Source organism: Acomys minous (genome assembly GCF_964271855.1).
Source record: "Acomys minous genome assembly, chromosome: 4".
Lineage (NCBI taxonomy): Eukaryota > Metazoa > Chordata > Mammalia > Rodentia > Muridae > Acomys > Acomys minous.
This window is the reverse complement of record NC_140486.1, coordinates 117,775,450-117,794,909: the sequence shown is the minus strand read 5'-3', so window position 1 is coordinate 117,794,909 and position 19,460 is coordinate 117,775,450. Positions and strand designations below refer to the sequence as shown.

General features: G+C 48.0%; 2 protein-coding genes across 4 annotated transcripts in view; both read right to left on the bottom strand.

Annotated features, from left to right (window-relative positions):
• The window catches only part of D2HGDH (D-2-hydroxyglutarate dehydrogenase), a 338,149-nt gene that overhangs the window by 294,388 nt on the left and 24,301 nt on the right, over positions 1-19,460 (bottom strand). The gene's annotated exons all lie outside the window — the stretch shown is intronic.
• GAL3ST2 (galactose-3-O-sulfotransferase 2) lies at positions 1,801-15,251 on the bottom strand. Of its 3 annotated transcripts, none has more exons than XM_084778099.1 (4): positions 15,112-15,251; positions 9,624-9,710; positions 8,305-8,572; positions 1,801-7,626 (listed from the first exon to the last, which is right to left on the bottom strand). In XM_084778099.1, the coding sequence occupies exons 1-4, from the start codon at positions 15,138-15,140 to the stop codon at positions 6,808-6,810; spliced, it is 1,203 nt and encodes a 400-aa protein (XP_084634225.1). In that variant the 5' UTR covers positions 15,141-15,251; the 3' UTR covers positions 1,801-6,807. The 3 variants fall into 3 exon arrangements, with proteins under 3 accessions (XP_084634225.1, XP_084634226.1, XP_084634227.1); XM_084778100.1 differs by having other exon boundaries at positions 9,624-9,682; positions 15,113-15,158; XM_084778101.1 differs by lacking the exon at positions 9,624-9,710.

Below are 19,460 nucleotides of genomic sequence, written 5' to 3'. Positions count from 1 at the left end.
GCTGCTCTTCCAGAGCGCCCTGAGGGCAACCTCACCGCAGCTGGCAACCATCTGTAACTTCCCATTCAAGGGGAACCCACACTCTCCTCTGACCTTCTCAGACGCCAGGTACACAGGTACGCACAGACATACATGCAGGCAAAACACCTATACACATAATATAAAACTTTTTTTTTTAAGACATAGTTTATTCTGGAGGCAAATGAGTGACCCCGAAACACAAATCCATGTCACAACTCAATAATAGTTTGATTAAAAACATTTTTCAGAGAGATAGTGCAAAAAAAAAAAAAGTCACAAATTAAGGCACTTTTCAAATACATCCATAGGAACATTAGGTAGGCGGTTAGAACAATGTGGAGAAACCTTTTCTATAAGCCTCAGATGCTATCTAATGACAGTCAGAGCCTCTGGGTTGGTGAAAGAAAACATTCCAAAGGGTCTTTTCCATTAGTTGGGATTAGATCAGACCAAGACGTGCAATCAGGAAGCTAAAAGACGGCCAAGATGAATGTGAGAAGGTCCTGAAGCTGCAACGTCACTGTCGTCGCTGAGCTCAGTATTCCCATCAGCCTTCAGAAGGTTCCGCAGATGGAGGGTGTGGCTTCTTTCTTGTGGAACTTTCATCACACTATGCTAAAGCTTTTCCCTTACAGACTCCAGTTCTCCTTCAGACTGGCTCTTCATGAAATGTCTTTCTGCAGGGAAATCAACAAGTCTGCATTCCCTGAGTGGAGCTCCTAAAAAGGCATAGAACTCCTCCAGATGCTGCAACCGTGTCTCCTACGGTACCATTGCACACAAAGGGACCGTGACACATCCAACAGAAACTCTGGAAGGGGACCATCTTTTCAGACTTTAGAATTTTATCTGTCTACCAAGACCAAAGAAAATCCCACAACTCTTCCTGGGAATTCCAAGTATTTAGGCAGAGCTTTGCTTTACCAGGACTATCTGGCACAGGCTCTTTTTCACTGGGCAGACAACCTTTGCCCTAGTTTATCCCACCTATGGCTAGGTTCTTCCAGTTGAAGAAAATTGTCCTGTAATATTTTACATGTTGTGAGATCAACACCTGGCTGCCCAGAAATGATGGCAACTTCCTTGATGGTTTTCTTTTATTTGTTTTATCAATCAAAATTTTTTATTTCAGCCAGGTGGTTGTGGTGCATGCCTTTAATCCCAGCACTCTTGGGAGGCAGAGGCAGGCGGATCTTTGTGAGATCAAGGGCAGCCTGGTCTACAAAGTGAGTCCAGGACAGCCAAGGCTACACAAAGAAACATTGTCTCAGAAAAATAAAAATAAAAATGTAATTTAAAAGTTCAAACATGCCAAGCATGGTGGTGGTGCACACCTTTAATCCCAGCATTTGAGAGGCCAGCCTGTGCTACAGAGAAAGTTCCAGGACCTCCAGAGCTATTATTACAGGGAGAAACCCCATTTCAAGAAAAAGAAAAACAAAAGATTTAGCAGGGCTAGTCTCTTCTTCTAGCACTGTTCTTAGTAACAACAAAGGTGTGTAGGGAAAAAACAATCTTATTAGAATTTTTTAAAGAATGCTATGTTGTTGTCTAATTTCTTTTGTGATTTCTCCTTCACTTTCCCAAACTATAACCTTGTACAATACTAAGGTTTAAAATAAAATCTTATTGTGAGTCTGAGGGCAGTCTGATCTACAAAGTGAGTTCTAGGCCAGCCAGAGACACACAGTGAGACAGTGCCCTCCTCCCTAAAAAACAGAGTTAGAGGTAGCCACGACAGTGAGGTTATCGCTAGATCAAAGTGACCACAAGAAAATGTATAGTGACTTTTTTAATACTCTAAATATAAATAGTTTGTAGAGTATAAATAATTGTAGATACAGGGAGAAACATATAAGGAGTCTAGGCCTTTTTTTCCCACCAATCTAATATTTTTACTAATCATTTGAGAATTTCATACAACGAACCCCATCACTGTCGATCCCCATTCCTCCCTGGTAACAGACACCCTCCCACCCTTGTACCATCCCCCGCCCCCACCCTCCCAAAAACCCACCTAGTCCACAATTTGTGTTACCTGTATACTCACTGGAGCATGGTCAAACTCCCCATGGCCAGCCCCTTAAAGAAAGCTTGAGTCCTTCCCTACCCCCGCCGCTGCACTGCAACATCTTTACCACAGTTTTTAAGGACTCTCTTCAACAGCTTCCTGTCTGGACTGTTGGGTTTGTTTTTGTCTGTTTGTTTGTTTTTTGGGGGGGTGTCACAGAAGTCTTCAACGTCTCTCATTACTCTAATTTTAAAATGTAGCAGGGCGTGGTGGCTCACATCTTTAATTCTACCACTTGGGAGGCAGAGGCAGGCGGATCGTTCTGAGTTCGAAGCCAGCCTAGTCTACAAAGCTACTCCAGGACAGTCACGGCTAACACAGAGAGATCCTGTCCTCCTGAAAAACAATTTTTTTTTAATGTGTAAATTTTGATTCTTTAAAATGCCTATTTCCCTCATCTGCTTGCTCCCTTCCCTCCATTAAGCCTGGCAGTTTTCTTGATTATTTTGATTTAAGCTACTCCCATTATATTTTATACATTAGATTAAATAAAGGGGATTTTTTTTTTTTGTAGACTGGGCATAATAGCTAGTAAAATTTAATGCTATGATGCTGCTATTCCTCTCTCCTGGTTGCTCTTCTGTCTGCTACTCCGTTTCATCTACCTCATCTCCTCATGGTGTGGGACGGTAAACCTATGTGGCCCGAGACACACAAAACGCCAAGTGCTTGGCACGCAGAGGGACTTGTGGACACGTTTCTGGAAAGAACGATATTCTATATCAAGCTTCCTCCTATGCCGATGAACTGATTAGCACCCCAGTGGCCGTGGGAGAGGTTGGGAAGCTGTGGCTGAGTGACACTTCTGTAGCCCCTGTAATGATCAGGACTGCTGCTGCTGTGACCAAAAGAAAGTTGGGGAGCAAAGAGTTTATTTGCCTTGTGCATCTTAGATCACAGTCCACGGAGAGAAGCCAAGGCAGGAACGCACAGTGGGCGAGATTCAGAGCAGGAACTGATACAGAGGCCAGAGGAATGCTGCTTAACTGGCTTGCTCTCTGTGGCTTGTTTAACCCGGTATCTTACAGAATTCAGGGCCACCAAGCCAGGGTAGCTCCACACGCAGTGACCTGGGCCCTCCCCCATCAGTCACTAATTAAGAAAATGCTCCATAGTCTTCCCTACAGACCAGTCTTACGGAGACATTTTCTCAACTGAAGCTCTCTCCTCTCAGGTGACTGTACTCAGCTTGTGTCAAGTTGACATAAAACTTGCCAGCACAGCCCCTCTGTCCACTTGTTGCCCACCTCTGTGTCTGACTGAACATCCTTGTGACTGATAGGTAAACCCTTTTGGAATGTATTAACAGACCCCTTGCTTCCATCACCCCAAAAGCTCGGAATGTCACCAGATAGCACCTGAGGTCTATGGCAGGCCTTCCTCCACTTTTCTGGAACCCATCCACCTACTATTTCCAGTGATGTATTTTAAAAGTGCTTTATCTTATGAATTTCTTTGTTCTGCCACTATGTTAATGTATCAAACTGTTGTCAGGATAGAACATGACTTCAAGGTAACCTAAGTTGTTTGTTCCCGGGTCAGTCACATTCGGCTTCAGAATAAACTATCTCTTTATCCCCTTGGGGTGAGAGTTGTGTTTTTGAGTGAAGAGAACAAATATACATTAGAATGTGCAAAGCGATGCCCATTATTCCTGCATATTGGGACAATGATTTTACCTTGATCAGGGTCCTAAATAAGTTATTGTTTTTTTTAAATAAGATTTATTTCTTTATTGTGTATACAAATCTCGTTATAGATGGCTGTGAGCCAACATGTGGTTGCAGGGAATTGAACTCATGACCTCTGGAAGAGCAGTCAGTGCTCTTAACCTCTGAACCAACTCTCCAGCCCATAAGTTATTATTTTGCTTTTCTAGTAACCTAACTTTCATGTATAATCTAGGTATAGTTGTAACAAATAAAGTATGAATGAAATGGGATCCATGGTTATGGAAATTTTAAATTAAGTCATAGAAATTCATGAGTCATTCCTCAGTACATTAAAATGATGAAACGTCAGTTGCTGACTATAATTCAAGGACTCTCAGCTTCTTATGCTCTAAGAAAATAGTATATATGTGTGTGTGTGTGTGCATATGTGTGTCTACCAACAAATATGTCCTAGTCTACATAAAGAACATTTGTTTCCTGAGAGAAAGCATGTGTTCAAAGAATGGCTTTACGAATCACACACATGCATATAAGCCAACATTCAACTGTCTCACATGTGTGTGTGTGTGTGTGAGAGAGAGAGAAAGAGAGAGAGAGAGAGAGAGAGAGAGAGAGAGAGAGAGAGAGAGAGAGCACACTTAATGCTGCTGTCATTCTACTTCCTGCTTCCTGAGTCTTTCAGGGCTGGGGACACGGCTCAGTGTTAGACAGCTTGCCTAGCAAACTTGAAGTCCTGGGTTCCACCTCCAGAACTGGCAAAAAGAAGAAAGAAAACAATGAAGTGTACTAAGAGTGAAAAGTTCTAATTAAGGAGCTGGAGAGAAGGCAGAAGCTAAGAGCACATCTTTCATGAAGGCACTCTGGCCAGCTCAAGCATAGCGAGCATGACTCCGGCAGGCTTTGCCCCTCTCTTAGATTCCATTCGGCTACATCGCTGAAGCGAGCCACCAAGGCCTAGCCGCTCATTTGGTGACTTTGTCCTCCTGAGGGTGACTGACTACCAAGGTCCGGCTATCAAAATATTGAAGTCCAGCTATCAAAAGCACCTGTTGGCTCACCTAATTAACCATGCCCAATTAAAACTAAACACCTCATCCTAACACAGGGTTTCCCCTTGTACCTTTATAAGCTGCCATTTTCCTGTGTGCCACGACTATCTCCTGTCTATCCAGAGGTGCTCCTTTGTTGACACTCCAGGATAAATACCCCTCCTCTCTCTCCTTTGCCTCTTTTCTCCCCTTCCTTTGTTCCCTTCCCCTTCTCCCTCTTCCTCTGTCTTTTGTCTTTGTCCCTTATTCCTGCCTTTGGGGCAAAAAACCCTTTGTGCTGAGAACTTGGTCCAACAACTTGAGTCTTGGGGTTCTAAGCCAATACTTTTTCTTTTACTTCTCTTCCAGAAGACCTAAATTGACTAAGAGTAAATTTTGTCTAAATTCAGAGGTTTGGGGGGGGGTTGTTTTTGCTTGTTTATTTGTGGTTTCCTATTTTGTTTCTTTTTGTTTTGCTTTTAGATGGGGCGTCGCTCTGTACCCATGGCTGTCTGGAACTCACTCTGTAATCCAGGCTGGCCTTGACCTCAGAGATCTCCTTACCTCTGCCTCCTCAGTGCTGGGATTAAAAGCCTGTGCCACCATCCGTGGCATTCTTGATTATCTTTGTTCAGTTTGGGGATGTCATTCTTTTTAATTAATTTATTCTTGTTACATCTCAATGGTTATCCCATCCCTTGTATCCTCCCATTCTTCCCTCCCTCCCATTTTCCCCTTACTTCCCTCCCCTATGACTGTGACTGAGGGGGACTTCCTCCCCCTGTATATGTTCATAGGGTATCAAGTCTCTTCTTGGTAGCCTGCTATCCTTCCTCTGAGTGCTACCAGGTCTCCCCCCTCCAGGGGACATGGTCAAATGTGAGGCACCAGAGTACGTGAGAAAGTCATATCCCACTCTCCACTCAACTGTGGAGAATGTTCTGACCATTGGCTAGATCTGGGTAGGGGTTTAAAGTTTACCACCTGTATTGTCCTTGGCTGGTGGGGGATGTCATTTTTAAATTTACAACATCCTTTTGGATTGACAGACTCATTGTACCATCTCTAAACTCACCAACAATTTCTTTTCTTAAAGTACCCCTATTAAATTGGTGTCCAAAGGAGCATGGGCCCTCTTGCCCAGAGTTGGGGGCTCTGACACAGAAGAAATGTCTCCACCGAAGCTCAACAAGCAAGGCTCAGACTGAAACTCTACACTGAGTATGTGACAGTGGCTTCTTCCCCAACACAGTACCCTGCCCTTCCTAGGCTGCCTGGTGTTAGGCACCCCTGGGTAACCAGGTACCTTACCCTGCCAGAGCTGGATGCTTAGTATCTCTGCATGGATGAGTAAGAGAGATACCCAAAAGATGATCTCTGAGACTATACCCAGCATGGTTTCCAGAGCAACCAAGGTACAGTACCCTGAGACCCTCTAGGCACCTTTGGCAAGTCAGGCACTTTCTCCTTTAGGATTGTTCAGCAGGAAGCTAAAAAGTGGACTGTGCCTGTCTCTCGGTTGACACTGTTCTTCATAAAGCCAAAGATGGAAGGCTGCCTGCATCCCATCTCCCCTGGACCCACCTCTGAGCGGCTGCCTCTGTACCCTGTACAGGCATGCCTCTGTGGTCAGGGGTGAATTCGCCTGGCTAGAAAATCCCAAGGAGCTGTTTTGAGTTTCTTGGTGGATCCCCAGGCCCACTGCCTCAGCCCTGGTGCTCCCCTGGGCTGATGTTCACCTGATGGGCTGTTTAGACTAACTCTGTGAACAGGTAATAAAAGGTCACTGGCATTCTTGCCTGTCCAGAACATGTCTTTACAATGGGTGGATTCTGCTATGGCCCAGCGGTACCTGTTGTCTTAGGTGTAGGACTCTCTTCTCAGAGCTGGGGATGGGTGAGTCTCTTCACAGTTTCACCCTGTTCTTCACTTTGGAAAGGTAGGCTGGCAAAAAAAAAAAAACCCTAGGGCTCCCAGGGAAGCCTGGGGAGAATGGGTCACTTAGCTAACCCCCCTATTCTTTCAGGAATGGGATGTTCTTGGGAGTCTTGTTGGGAAACTGCAGCGAGTACAGGTGGGCCATGTACTGGAGCTCCGGCATCGCCATCCTCTGGCAGATGCGCAGTGTGCTGTTGTCCAGACCATCCCTAAGGTTGTAGCCCAGAATTTCAGCATTTCCAGACTGGTAAGGACGCAGATTCCAGTCGTCAATGTGAGTTTTGTTCTTGGGCTCTGGATCCTGAAGACACAGGGTGGTGAGTTCGCGCCGCCTCGCCCGCAGCTGCTCCAGTTCTTCCCTGAGCTGGCGCGGGCTTAGCTCCGCATACAGCTGGGTCCAAAACGTGCGGTTGAAATGCAGGTAGAGCTGCCAGTCGAGCGCACACCAGCGCTTGGCCCGCTCCTGGCTCTCCGGGGTCAGGTGCGAGATGGTACGCTCGCTGCGCACATTCAGCTTGAAGGACACGACGTCATCCAGCTGCCAGCGCAGCCGTCTGCGCAGCAGCACCATAGACTCGTCAAAGTGATCTGTGAGGAGCACCAGATGGAATCGGCGCTCCACCTCCGCGAGGCACGTGCGAACATAGTCCGCTTCAACCGGGGCGTTGTTGTCAAAGCCGAAATCAAACCACATGTTGTTTTTTGCGTAGACGTTCTTTAGGCCCATGCTGTCGTTGTAGTATTTCCACGGATCTGCCAGGAATTCATCCAGGCTCTTGACTCTCTGGAAAGCCGGCGCGTAGCTCTTGTAGTAGATGAAGGAGGACTCCAGCTGGAAAACCGGGTTCCGTACGATGGAGAAGTAGAAAGTGTCATTGGGCATGACTTTCTGCACCTGTTTGGAGAAGAAGTAGCTGGGACTAAAGACGCTGAGAGTCCCGTTTTTGGGTGGACTGTGCAGCTGCCTGCAAAGCCCTTACCTCCCACCTGATCCCAGCTCCCTGGAACAGAGCTGGAGGCGCACCAGAGGGAGCAAGTGTAACATTTTAAGGTCAACAAAAGCCCAGTGTGTTCTTCCGGAACTAGGAACTCCTAGATATGAGGGCCAGAACACCCTCAAGAAGACAGCCTTGGGGCTGGAGATATGGCTCAGTGGTTAAGAGCCTGCTCTTCCAAAGGACCTGAGTTCAAGTCCCAGCACTCACATGGCAGCTCACAACTTTCTGTAACTCCAAGATTCTGACACCCTCACACCAACACACATAAATTAAAATTGAATAAAATATTAAAAGAAGAAGAAGAAGAAGAAGAAGAAGAAGAAGAAGAAGAAGAAGAAGAAGAAGAAGAAGAAGAAGAAGGACAGCCTTGGGGCTACGTGTCATGTGCCAAGAGCAATTACAGCATTAACAGGCTGAGGAGAGAGACCTTGGCAGGTCTACAGGCAGACCTCTCCAATCCTCCAACTCCAAACTACTCCTCAGCTTTCCCACCTCCACCCCCTGTGGGCACCACGGTCACACCCATAGCTCCTCCGGGCAAGGCCGTCCCCTTCCCCCACCTCCACGCTTCACACCTCAGGAAAGTTGAACCGCAGGTGGTTGCACATGATGTTGAAACGATGGTGTAGGCTGTCAGCCTGCTGCATGCCCTCCACATACCGTGTCACAAAAAGCCACGGGTAGCCCAGATGGAAACTAGAGCCTTCGGGCAGCGCTGTGGACAGGTTGTGCGACTCCGAAAAGCGGTAGAGGATGTTGAGAATTGTACTGCTGGCGGTCTTATGCGTCTTGAGAAACATGATATTGGTGACTGGTGGTTCCTGGGCCTTGTCCCTGAGCAGACTAGTAGAGACAGTGCAGGCCATCATCGATAAAGGAGCCGCACAGCATCCGCATCCTTCAACAGCATCCCCCAACTAGGACCCATCAACATGGAGGCCCAATACCATCACTCACCATCCTCCAGGGCTGCATCCCTAGCCCAGCCCCTCCACTCAGCAATCTTGCAGTCCAGGGGGATTCTCTGTGACAGATAGGATGTCCCCTCACAACAAGATGTCCTCAACAGCTGTACTTTCGGTTTCCATGCAAGTCATGGGAGATACCCCAGACCCCAAGCATTCCCATATGCCCTAAAACCTGCTGCCTCTCAGGGAACCCTGTATGGCAGCGGCCCTGGGATTTCAGCCAAGGTCAGCCAGCCTAACAAATGATAGGATGCAGCCAGATAGAGCCTGGTCACCAGGTAACTTTCTGTCTTAATGTAAGCCAGTAAGACTGACAAGGACGGTGAGGAGCAGGATCCAGTGGACCTTGGGACAGTGCATTCTCTCAGAGGATGGTTTACTCTCCTTGCCATACAAATCCAACCAAAGACAACATGAAGGGGAGGAAAATAAGAGCCTCCTAGAGTCCTGGGAAAATTCCTGGCCTGGGAGGCAGTTGATTGTGCAAGTGGGCATGGATGGCCACTCCCTAGATGATGTAGTCCTGGCAGGCAGGGGAAAGAATGGTCTGGGGCCTGGTGACAAAGGGGCACAGTTATGACCTCACCACCCAGAAGCCATGCTAGAAGCCAGGCCATTTCCATAGGCCAGGAGGCAACCTTCTCAAAGCTCCTAGTGTAGACCCAACTCCACTCGGTTCCCTTCCCAGGCCAGGCTGGCCAGGCCGGGCCTCAGAGCCTCCCCAGAAGCCTTCCCAGTGGGCTTGTCATCATAGGAGACAGGCCCAGGATAAGCATAGCTCACGACTCCCTCCCAGAGAAGACACTGAAACTCAGTGATGATGTTCTTAAAGCAGGCAGGAGAGGGTCCTGGCACTGGGGAGGAGCCTGGGGCTGTAGGGGCAGAGCACAGACTCCCACAGTGTAAGGCGTCTGCACAGAACTTACGGTGAGAGGAGTTTGAAGTCCACATGCAGGAAACCAAGCATCAGGAACACAGCCAGCACCAGGAACAAGAGTACCACCTGGAAGGACCTGTGGGCAGTGCCTGCTCAGTGCCACGTGACTACACAGCCCCGCCAACTGCTCAAGAAGTAACCCTGTAACACCTGGTAAGCCCAGAGCATGGGTGACACAAGCCTGCTTGTCCCAGGACCTGGAGCACCTAGGTCTGGGAGCATGCAGGCCCTCCCACGCCCCTGAGCTGCACAGGGAAGACTGAAGGGCAGATGTATGGATTGAGCCCCACGGCAAGGCCCAGCCTCCAGTGGAAAACAGTTTGAGATAGACCTTAGAAAGCGATAGTGTCCTATTAAGAACACTAATAGGAACATTGGGATTTCTGTCCTGATGAGAGCACAAGCTCTTGTTTCCTCTCCTTACCCAACCCTATCCTGGGAGGACAAAGAGAGGTGCTGTCTTCAAGCCCAGGAGACATTTCTTCCCAGCGCGCGCGCGCGCACACACACATACACACACACACACTATACTACACATACATGCAAACACACTCATATACACATACTCACATATACACATGCACACACACACAAACACACTCACATACACATACATACACACACTCATAACACTCACACACAATCACATACACACATTCACATGCAAACACACACACACATACACGCAAATATACCCACCCACACATACACACACTCACACAATTTGCATATACACATTCACACTCATATAAACACATGCATACACACACACACACACACACACACACACACACACACAGGCATACATTTCCTTCTCACAGACTCTACTTTCCAAAGAACTGAATGGAGCTGTTCTCACTTAAGCCTCCCTATGTGGGGAGGGGCTACATGAGGCAGCTGACTGACAAGTGGGACATCTTGGGACAGAGAGGGAGTGTGCTGCCATTCCACCTGCTGAAGTGAAAGCAGAAGCATTTCAGAGGACTTGCTCCTGCTCTGCAGCTAAAGCCAAGCCCCAGTGAAGGACATAGTCAGGGGTCAGAGCTGCCTGCAGGACGGGCCTCTGCTGGTGCCTAATTCATAGGCCATGTCAAGCCAGGACTCAGAGCCAGCACATGAGACGCAGCCACTCTGGCTGATGATGCCCCTGGACATGTAATAGAGTATTAGAAAGCCATCTCTTCCTAGCCTTGGAGATTGGGGGATTCCTGTAGCCTTAGTAAGCTCTGCTGTATACACTAAGGGTTTACATCACTTCTCAGTGTCTGGGTCTGGCTTTCCAGTTAGCAGCCTTACTGTGTTTGCTCTGTGAGGAGTTACCTGCTCCCCGGGCCCCCAAGCACCATCCCACTGGCTCCTCTCCTTCCCAGAACCAGGATCATGAGGAGATTTCTGCACTCTGAGAAGCTCTAGTACGACACTTTGACCCATGATCCATGGTAGCTGACAGGGAGGAACCATGGAACACCAGTCACCTCTCACCTATATGTGACAACCCACTAATATCCTGTGGCTTGAGGCCCAGTTGTGGATCCAAAGTTTCATGTGTTTGGAGAAGATGGAAGGTGTTAAGGGCCAGGCTGGTCAGGGACTTCCCCTGAGACCCTGATATATACAGAGACTTATTACCTGTCTAAATGTGCTTGGAAAGGCCAATAATGGCCTGAGGTTAAGGTGTTTGGGGAGATCTGGCTTCAGATCCTGGGAGCTTGATTTTTTTTCTCCCTCCTTGAAGGGCCGTGGTTATCAGTCTCAACGTCACTGAGTGCTGGTCTGTGGCACTTGGTGCACATGACATGACCTATGTTCCCTTTATGCAACACGGCTTGATTATCTTCTTGCAGACTCCGTGCCATTGTATGATAGCATCTTGCTGACTCTGTCCAATTACCCCCTGCAAACAATATGTAAAATGTTGTGCTAGGTGCAGTGACACACTTAATCCCAGCACTCGGGGAGGCAGAGGCAGACAGAGTTCCAGGCCAGCCTGGTCTACAAAGCGAGTCCAGAACACCCAAGGCTACACAAAGAAACCCTGTAGGAAAAAAAAAAAAAAAGCAAACCCCCCCAAAAAAAGAAAGAAAGAAAAGAAAAGAAAACCAACCAACCAAAGGCAGCAGTGAGGTTTCAGAGCTTCTATTGAAGACTTCTCACTGAGTTAAAGGGGATAAGCCTTCCCAGTACCATCATAGGACCACCCCAAGTCAAGAGCTTCTCGTGTCATTGTGGTTAGCACTCCCTGGGGAGGTGACTGTACACTTTACAGCCTTAGGTAATTAGAGTAAGATTCCCCCGCTGATAGGAAAACTGTAGAGCACAGTGTTCACCCTTCTGTTCCTCAGCCATCGTTTTGTTCTTCCCCATAAAAATCATTCCTTAAACATGCTGCCTTTTACTGGCCTCCTCTCAGATGCATAAAATTTCAGCACACATTGACCACCTGTCTTACAGTTTACCAGGAATGAGCCTTTACAGGAGCAACCTTAGGACCAAGTCAAGGTCCAGGACTCCCAAGTCACAAGCTGAAGAGGGCACCAAGCCCACCACCTGCCGCCTGCTTCAACACAGCCCATAACTCTCCCCCACACCCTCCCTGCCTGAGCAGGGGACCAAAGCAGCTATAGGCCAAGACCCTGCACCCCACCCACGCCTCTGCATGAGGACAAACAGAAACTTAAATTTTAAAAATAAATCTTGATTCTAACATGCAGAAAGAGAAAGGACCTCTTCCCTTCTTTTTCAGAGCGGTTGACTTAAACTTTCCACTGGGAGCCAGTCATTGGTGGCACACACACCTGTAATCCCAGCACTCAGGGAGGCAGAGGCAGGCAGATCTCTGTGAGTTCGAGGCCAGCCTGGTTAACAAATCGAGTCCAGGACAGCCAAGGATCCAGGGAGAAACCCTGTCTCAAAAAACAAAAACAAACAAACAAACAAATCTAAAACCTTCACAAGCCTTCTGCCAGCTTCACAAAACAGCACTGTTTTACCAGCATATCTCCCTGACATAAGACCACCTGGCGCTTGGCTCTAAGTCACAAGCCAGCCTCCAGCTGCAAGGACAGGAGACACTTCTCCTCCACATTTTAAATCTATTTATCGTTTATTGTCCATACGTGTGTATGTACATGTATGCACACCATGACATGCATGTGAAGGTCGGTTCCCCTTCCACTCCATGGGTTCTAGGAACTAAGCTCAGCTTGCCAGGCTTGCCAGCAAGCACTTTCACCTGCTGACCTAGCTTTCAGGCAGCCAAGCTCCGTGGACTCAGGCCTCTACCGTATGTCAGGTGCCCTCCACAAACAGAACAGGGTATCATCTACTTGGGAACTGCCCATTAGACTCCAGAGCCTGTTTGAATCTCAAGCCTTTCTAGGATTCCTGCCAGAGAGATCTTACGCCTGCCCAGGCAGGGACCGATTATGTTCCATGACAGATGAGCGACAATCGGTCAACAATGGCGCTTCCTCCATGGGCAGAAAAACTGACCTCAGTACTTTCTTCCTTCCTTCGGTTTTTTTGTTTTGTTTTGTTTTGTTTCATTCATTCTTTTGTTTGTTTGTTTTTTCAGACAGTCTTTTTGTAGCCCTGGGTATCCTGAAAGTTGCTACATAATCCAGGTTGGCTTCAAATTCAGAGATCTGCCTCCCTCTGCCCCCTAAACGCTGAGATTAAAGGTGTGTGTCACTACATCCAGCTGCTCCGTTCATTTATTTATCTGCTTGGTTGTTTAATTATTGAAACAGGATCTCACTAGTGACAGTGGCTGGCTTTGAACTCACAAGAGAGCTGCCCCCTCAGTGCTGGGATAAAGGCATTGGTGTGTAAAAGCTTCCTCAGAGAATGAAACATTCCGTCTTGTAGGAAGCTCCTTAAACAAGACGGTAAACAACTCAAAATACATCCCTTCAGAAGTCCCTGAAATTGACCAGAGTCTATAGGCCCCTCCCTGCCAGAGTAAACAAAAAAAGCTGAGTCGTCCCCCCCCCCTCCCCGCCTTAAGGCTGAGACCAGAACAGCTACCTGGAAGAGGTTTAGACCAACTGAGGCACCTGCAAAGGACGGTCTCCTGTCTGTTGAGCAGCCTCCAGGTGCTCCAGGTTCCAAACTTTGTGAGCTGTCACTCATGTGAGCTGGGGTGGGCTTTGGTGATGCAGCTGACTTTGAGTCATTTCGGCTTCTTTAAGTAACCCTTCACTCATATTCCTGTAAGTAACCCCAAGTTCACCAAGTTGGACTTTGGTGGTATCTGTACTCTGGGGCTGTCATGGGATCCTTAATCTGGGGTGAGTAGATGTGTGTTGTGTCTCTGCAGGAAAAGACTGTCACACAAGCCGGGCGTGGTGGCGCACGCCTTTAATCCTAGCACTTGGGAGGCAGAGGCAGGCAGATCGCTGTGAGTTCGAGGCCAGCCTGGTCTACAAAGTGAGTCCAGGCAGCCAAGGCTACACAGAGAAACCCTGTCTCAAAAAAAAAAAAAAAAAAAAAAAAGACTGTCACACAACAGGCATATGCCACCACACTCAGCCTCGGTTCTCACCCAGTCACCTGTGGCCAACAGGGTGAGGACCAGCAAACTGTAGCCATGCTTCCTTACTTCACTCCTCTGCAAAGCCAGCTCCCGGACTAGAACCCAGTAGCTGGCCTCAAGTGACAGCCAACCACAGGGACACATCAACGTCCCATGGGGACAGATACCATCCACACAGGTTACACAGGCCCCGATGGGCAGCTCTGTCCCTTGGGGAGACTTCCCCTTTAGGCCTTCCACCATCAGACTAGGGTCCCAAGAGACAACAGGGACCTAGTATGGAATGTCGCTAGGCTGAGGGCTGCCCTGAAGCTGGCAGAGGTTTGTGCCTTAACCACTGATAACTAGGAAACCTCTCATCCAATTCTTTACAATATGCCAGCAGTATCCGTGACAACAGAGGGATGCATAATTCAGGGTAGAGGCCAAGCTTCTGTGTGTGGCCATAAATGAGGGCCACTCTGTGAGGGGCCCACAGGACATACATTCTTACAAGCCCAGGGACCCAGCCACAGAGCAGGACAGAACTCACTGGACCAAGCCAGTAAGTCCCTGGCCCCAGTGCCCTCCATCTCCAGCCCAAGTAACCAAGGTAACTTCAATACCTCTGTGCTGGGCCTGCAGCTTTCTCATGGGCTTCCCAAATTCCAGAACGTTCTCCTGTCTGAAGTGAAACTTGGCCTGGGGTATAATTCTACGGTTGCATGCTTGTTTTCACCGTAAGCTGAAGGGCAAATTCCTGGGTTTAATCCTCAGTAACAAAGCATTAAAAGGTTGAAATGGAATCTTAAAAAGACTGATTTCAAAAGAAGAGTCCCCAAATCCAAGCCAACTTTCCTTTCAAAGACAAATACCGTCAACATATTTTGTCAGCTTTCTGAACTGTTCTAGAAGGAAATCAAATGGCCCCCTGTGCCGGCCACCCAGAACCGTATCACCTTACCTCTGTGTGCCTCTCAGGACAGACAGCATCCTGACTCAGAGTCTCCCGCAGACAGTCAGGCTCTCCTCCTGCCTTGAGACGGCCAGCTTTCAGCATGCCAGGTAGGCATGGCTTCGGTGAAAACTGAACTTGAGTCCCTAAACAGCTCACCTACTGGCTCAGGTGTGGTGCTCTAGGCCCTCCCCTCCCCCCCCACCCCACCCCCCTGCCTGCCACCCTCCATCCCTCCTCCCACCGCTGCCAGTGACCTGGCTAACTGAAGCTCAGAAGGGAAAGCTGGCCCTTCCATAGGCCTTTCCTTCCTGTATCACTAGGCGGGGCCCTGGCAGCTGGCATGTCTGACCCAGGAGGATTTTCTTGGTCAGGATCATACTTTCTCCTTCCTCCCCACCTTCCATGTGAGTCCTCCCAGAGTGCTCTGGGAGGGAGTTGCCCCAGTGATGATGGGTGAGGAATCCACAGATTCCCTAATTTTTGTGGGCAATATAGACTGGGGAATGGGACAATAGTTCTGCAGATGTGCAACCAAACTCCAGAAATATTTTCTTCTTCAAAGCTTTCTTTATAGTAAGAAAAAAATATTTTTCAATTTAGGATAAAAGGGGGCCTTTTATTTTTATTTTTTTAATTTTTATTTATTTATATTGGTTTTTCTTTTCTTTTCTTTTTTTTTTTTTTTTTTTTTTTTTTTTTTTTGGTTTTTCGAGTCAGGGTCTCTTTGTAGCCTTAGCTGTTCTGGACTCACTTTGTAGACCAGGCTGGCCTCAAACTCACAGTGATCCTCCTGCCTCTGCCTCCCGAGTGCTGGGATTAAAGGCGTGTGCCACCACGCCTGGCTATATTGGTTTTTCAAGACAAGGTTTCCTTGTGTAGCTTTGGCTGTCCTAGACTCGCTTTGTAGACCAGGCTGGCCTCGAACTCACAGCGATCTGCCCGCCTCTGCTTCCCAAGAGCTGGGATTAAAGGCATGTGTCACCATGCCCAGCTAAAAGGGGACCTTTTAAAGAGGACAGTAATGTAGGGAAAGATACATTTATTTGTAAGTTTTGTTGCATGAAAATTTCTTTCCTAAGGGGGGGAAAAAAAGAGGCAGAAGCAGGTGGAACTAATGTGAGTTTGAGGTCAGCCTAGCCCTCATATCCAGTTTCAGGTCAGCCAGGACTACAGAAACAAACCCTGTCTCAAAAGGTGTGTGGGGGTAGGGGCTATCAGTTCATGGTCAGCCAGGGTTACAAACATAGTAAGACCCTATCTCAAAACTCTTTACTTACTAACTTAGTTAAAATTCTGAGAAATGCTTAGCATATTTAACACTTGAGAAGTGAGTCCATCTGAACAACATCCCATCCAGACTGACAGTTGGCTCACAGAGCCACAGCAATCCATGGTGGTGGCAGCCCTGACCCTGTCCCTCGTGACTAGCTCTGTTTCTTACCTTATGAGAGAGCCTTGAACACTGGCCCCCTGTGTGCCTTTAGACATGAGAACACTCAACGCCTTGTCTCCTTGCTTTGGCCAGAGATATAAAGGGATGGCTATATGCCAAGGTAGGCTGTGTGCTTGGAGGACAGTATTTTGAAACCCCTCACTGAAGGGACCTGACCCCAGGGACCCCCAAGCCCCCCAATGATCCCAGTTGCTTGACTAAACCAACCCCATGACAGGCTTCAGGTTTTCATTCTGCCTAACTAGGCCAAGTTTCTAACAAGTCTTTAAAAAAAAAAAACCCACAAGTTATAGACAGCTCATGCGCAGCTAATCAACTTATAGGACAAAATGACTAGATACTAAGTTTTTACTACTTCATGGCCTTGATAAAGAACACAGCTAGAGCTGGCCCCATCCAATCAAATTAAAGGTCAACTCCTGAGTAAGAGCAAAAACTTCACTGACTCAGAAGACCCCAATAACCAACCAAACAGCCAGTCCTGAATCTGCTCGTACACTCTGCTCATACATTCTGTCGTCACAAATCCCTCCAACTGTCTATAAATTGAGCCTGCGTGCTCATTTCGGGGTCGAGCCCCAGAGGAGAGAGGCGATCCTAGCATGCTAGAGTAAAACCACTCTTTGTTTTTGCCTACAGCCTCGGAACCTTTCTTCAGTTGATCACCCGAACCCTAACACTCACCACACAGACGGCAAGGAGGATACAGGCTCCAGAGATGCTGTCTTAGTCACTGTCCCACTGGGGTGAAGAGACACCATGGCAAAGGCAACTTAGAAAAGAAAACATTTAACTGAGGGCTTGGTTACTGTTGCCAAGGGTTAGTTCATGGTCACCATGGTGGAGGGCATGGCCACAGGCAGGCATGGTGGGTGAGCAGTAGCTGTGAGCTTACATGTAATCCACAAGATGAAGGCAGAGAGAGAGACAGAGAGACAGGACAGAAACAAGCAGAGAGGTCCTGTCATGGCCTTCGAACCTCCAAGTCCACCCAAAGCAACACACTTCCTCCAACAAGGCCACACCTCCTCGTCTTCACCAAACAGTTCCACCAACTAAGGACCAAGCCCATGGGGCTTTCTCATTCAGGCCACCACATATGGTTGAGTAGACTCAGAGACAGCAGAGACTCTGGGTGAGGCAGCTCTTATGCCGTCCTTGCCCTCAACATAGCAGCTCCCTTTCAGCTCACCAGTGTGTCCAAGCAATAAGAGCTAGAAGCCCTCACGATTGCGTTGTCGTAAGCAGCAGTGGCTTTAGGGACTTGCTGGCTGAGAAACCGAAGCATTAAGTGTGGTGATTTGAATAAATATATGGCCCCATAGGCTCATGTAGTTAAATGCCTGGTGACTAGGGAACGGCCTTGTTGGAGGAAGTGTGTCATCGGGGACAGGCCTTGGGGTTTCAAAGGCTCAAGCCAGACCCAGTGGCTTCTCTTTCTTCCTGCTGCCTGCTGATCTGGAGGTAGCACTTTCAGCTACCTCTCCAGCACCGTGTCTGCCCGAATGCTGCTGCCATGCTTGCTGCTGTGATGATAATCGGACCTAACCTCTGAAACTGTAAGGCAGCCCCAATTAATACTTTCCGTTGTAAGAGTCCCACTGACTAAGACATAGGTAAACAGTTAAGAGATGTCACCACCAACCATGGCAACAAGTGAGCTGGCCAAGATGGATCCCAAGACCATATATAACATCACCTTGGTGGTAGAGGCACACTTGCAGCGGACACAAGATGAATTTCAAACCATCCCCAACTAGAATGACCACCAAACAGTCACACTGACAATCTGGAGAAAAACATCACTGACCTCATGACCCAGGCTAGGGTAGCACTCAAAGGCAGAAACAAGATATCTGCCATCTGTTCTTCCAGAGGTCCTGAGTTCAATCCCCAGCAAACACATGGTGGCTCACAACCACCTATAATGTGATCTGATGCCCTCTTCTGGCCTGTAGGTGTACATGCAGGCAGAGCATTGTGTATATAATAAATAAATAAATCTTAAAAAAAAAAAGTTATCTACCATCCAGAAGAGGTGAAAGAAGCTGCGGATGACCTATACTGAAACCCAAACACCAATTTCCCAAGCCAAGAGAAAACCAACAGCTTCATTCACCTAGCTACTATGTGTACACAGGTTTTATTCATTTATTATTTGATGGGTATTTGTTTTTCCCCAGACAGGGTTTCTCTGTGTAATAACCCTGGCTGGCCTGGAATTTGTTCTGTAAACCAGGCTGGCTTCGAACTTACAGAGATCTGCCTGCCTCTGCCTCCCAAGTGCTGGGATTGAAGGCGTGTGCGCCACCCAGCAACAGTAGTGCCCCAACAAGGAGTTAAAAGTGTACTGGTTTTATAAGGCATGCATTCTTACCCCAGCTTATATAGTTAGTTTATAAAGCGATCCCCTTCCCCTCCCAGTTTTTCAAACTTAGTGTCTTCATGGCCTAATAAATTGTCTCCCAACTATTAGACACTAAAACCTAGGTGGTTCCTGTTTAAAAAAGAGAGAGAGACAGAGACAGAGAGACAGAGACAGAGACAGAGACAGAGAGAGAAAGAAAGGAGGACCTCACACAGTACTTTCAATAACCGTCTCTACGGCAGGCAGGGGGTGGTGGTGGCGGGGGTGGGGGTGGGGGTGAGGGAGTGGGGGTGGGGGTGGGGGAGTGGGGGTGAGGGCAGGTGTTAGGTATAATTTGCTAAGGCACACATCCCAGAGCTTAAAGTGCAGGGGCCTGCCAAGCAACTCTCTAAGCTAACAGCAGGTGAATTGGCAGATAAGCAGTACCAGGCTGGCCTCCACCCTGCACCTCACCTCCCCCACATTCCACTCTGAAAATGGAAAGGGCTGCTCCACTCTCTGAGAGGCTCTCGGGTATCCTACTGCCCAGGCTAC

What these genes read in the sequence shown, in the direction of transcription:
- GAL3ST2 (XM_084778099.1), bottom strand. Translation starts at nt 15,140, where the DNA reads ATGCTGTCTGTCCTGAGAGGCACACAGAG. An exon ending in GTCCTGAGAGGCACACAGAG is followed by an intron (nt 9,711 to 15,111) that starts GTAAGGTGATAC and finishes CACTGCCCACAG; the next exon opens with GTCCTTCCAGGTGGTACTCT. An exon ending in GACTTCAAACTCCTCTCACC is followed by an intron (nt 8,573 to 9,623) that starts GTAAGTTCTGTG and finishes TGTCTCTACTAG; the next exon opens with TCTGCTCAGGGACAAGGCCC.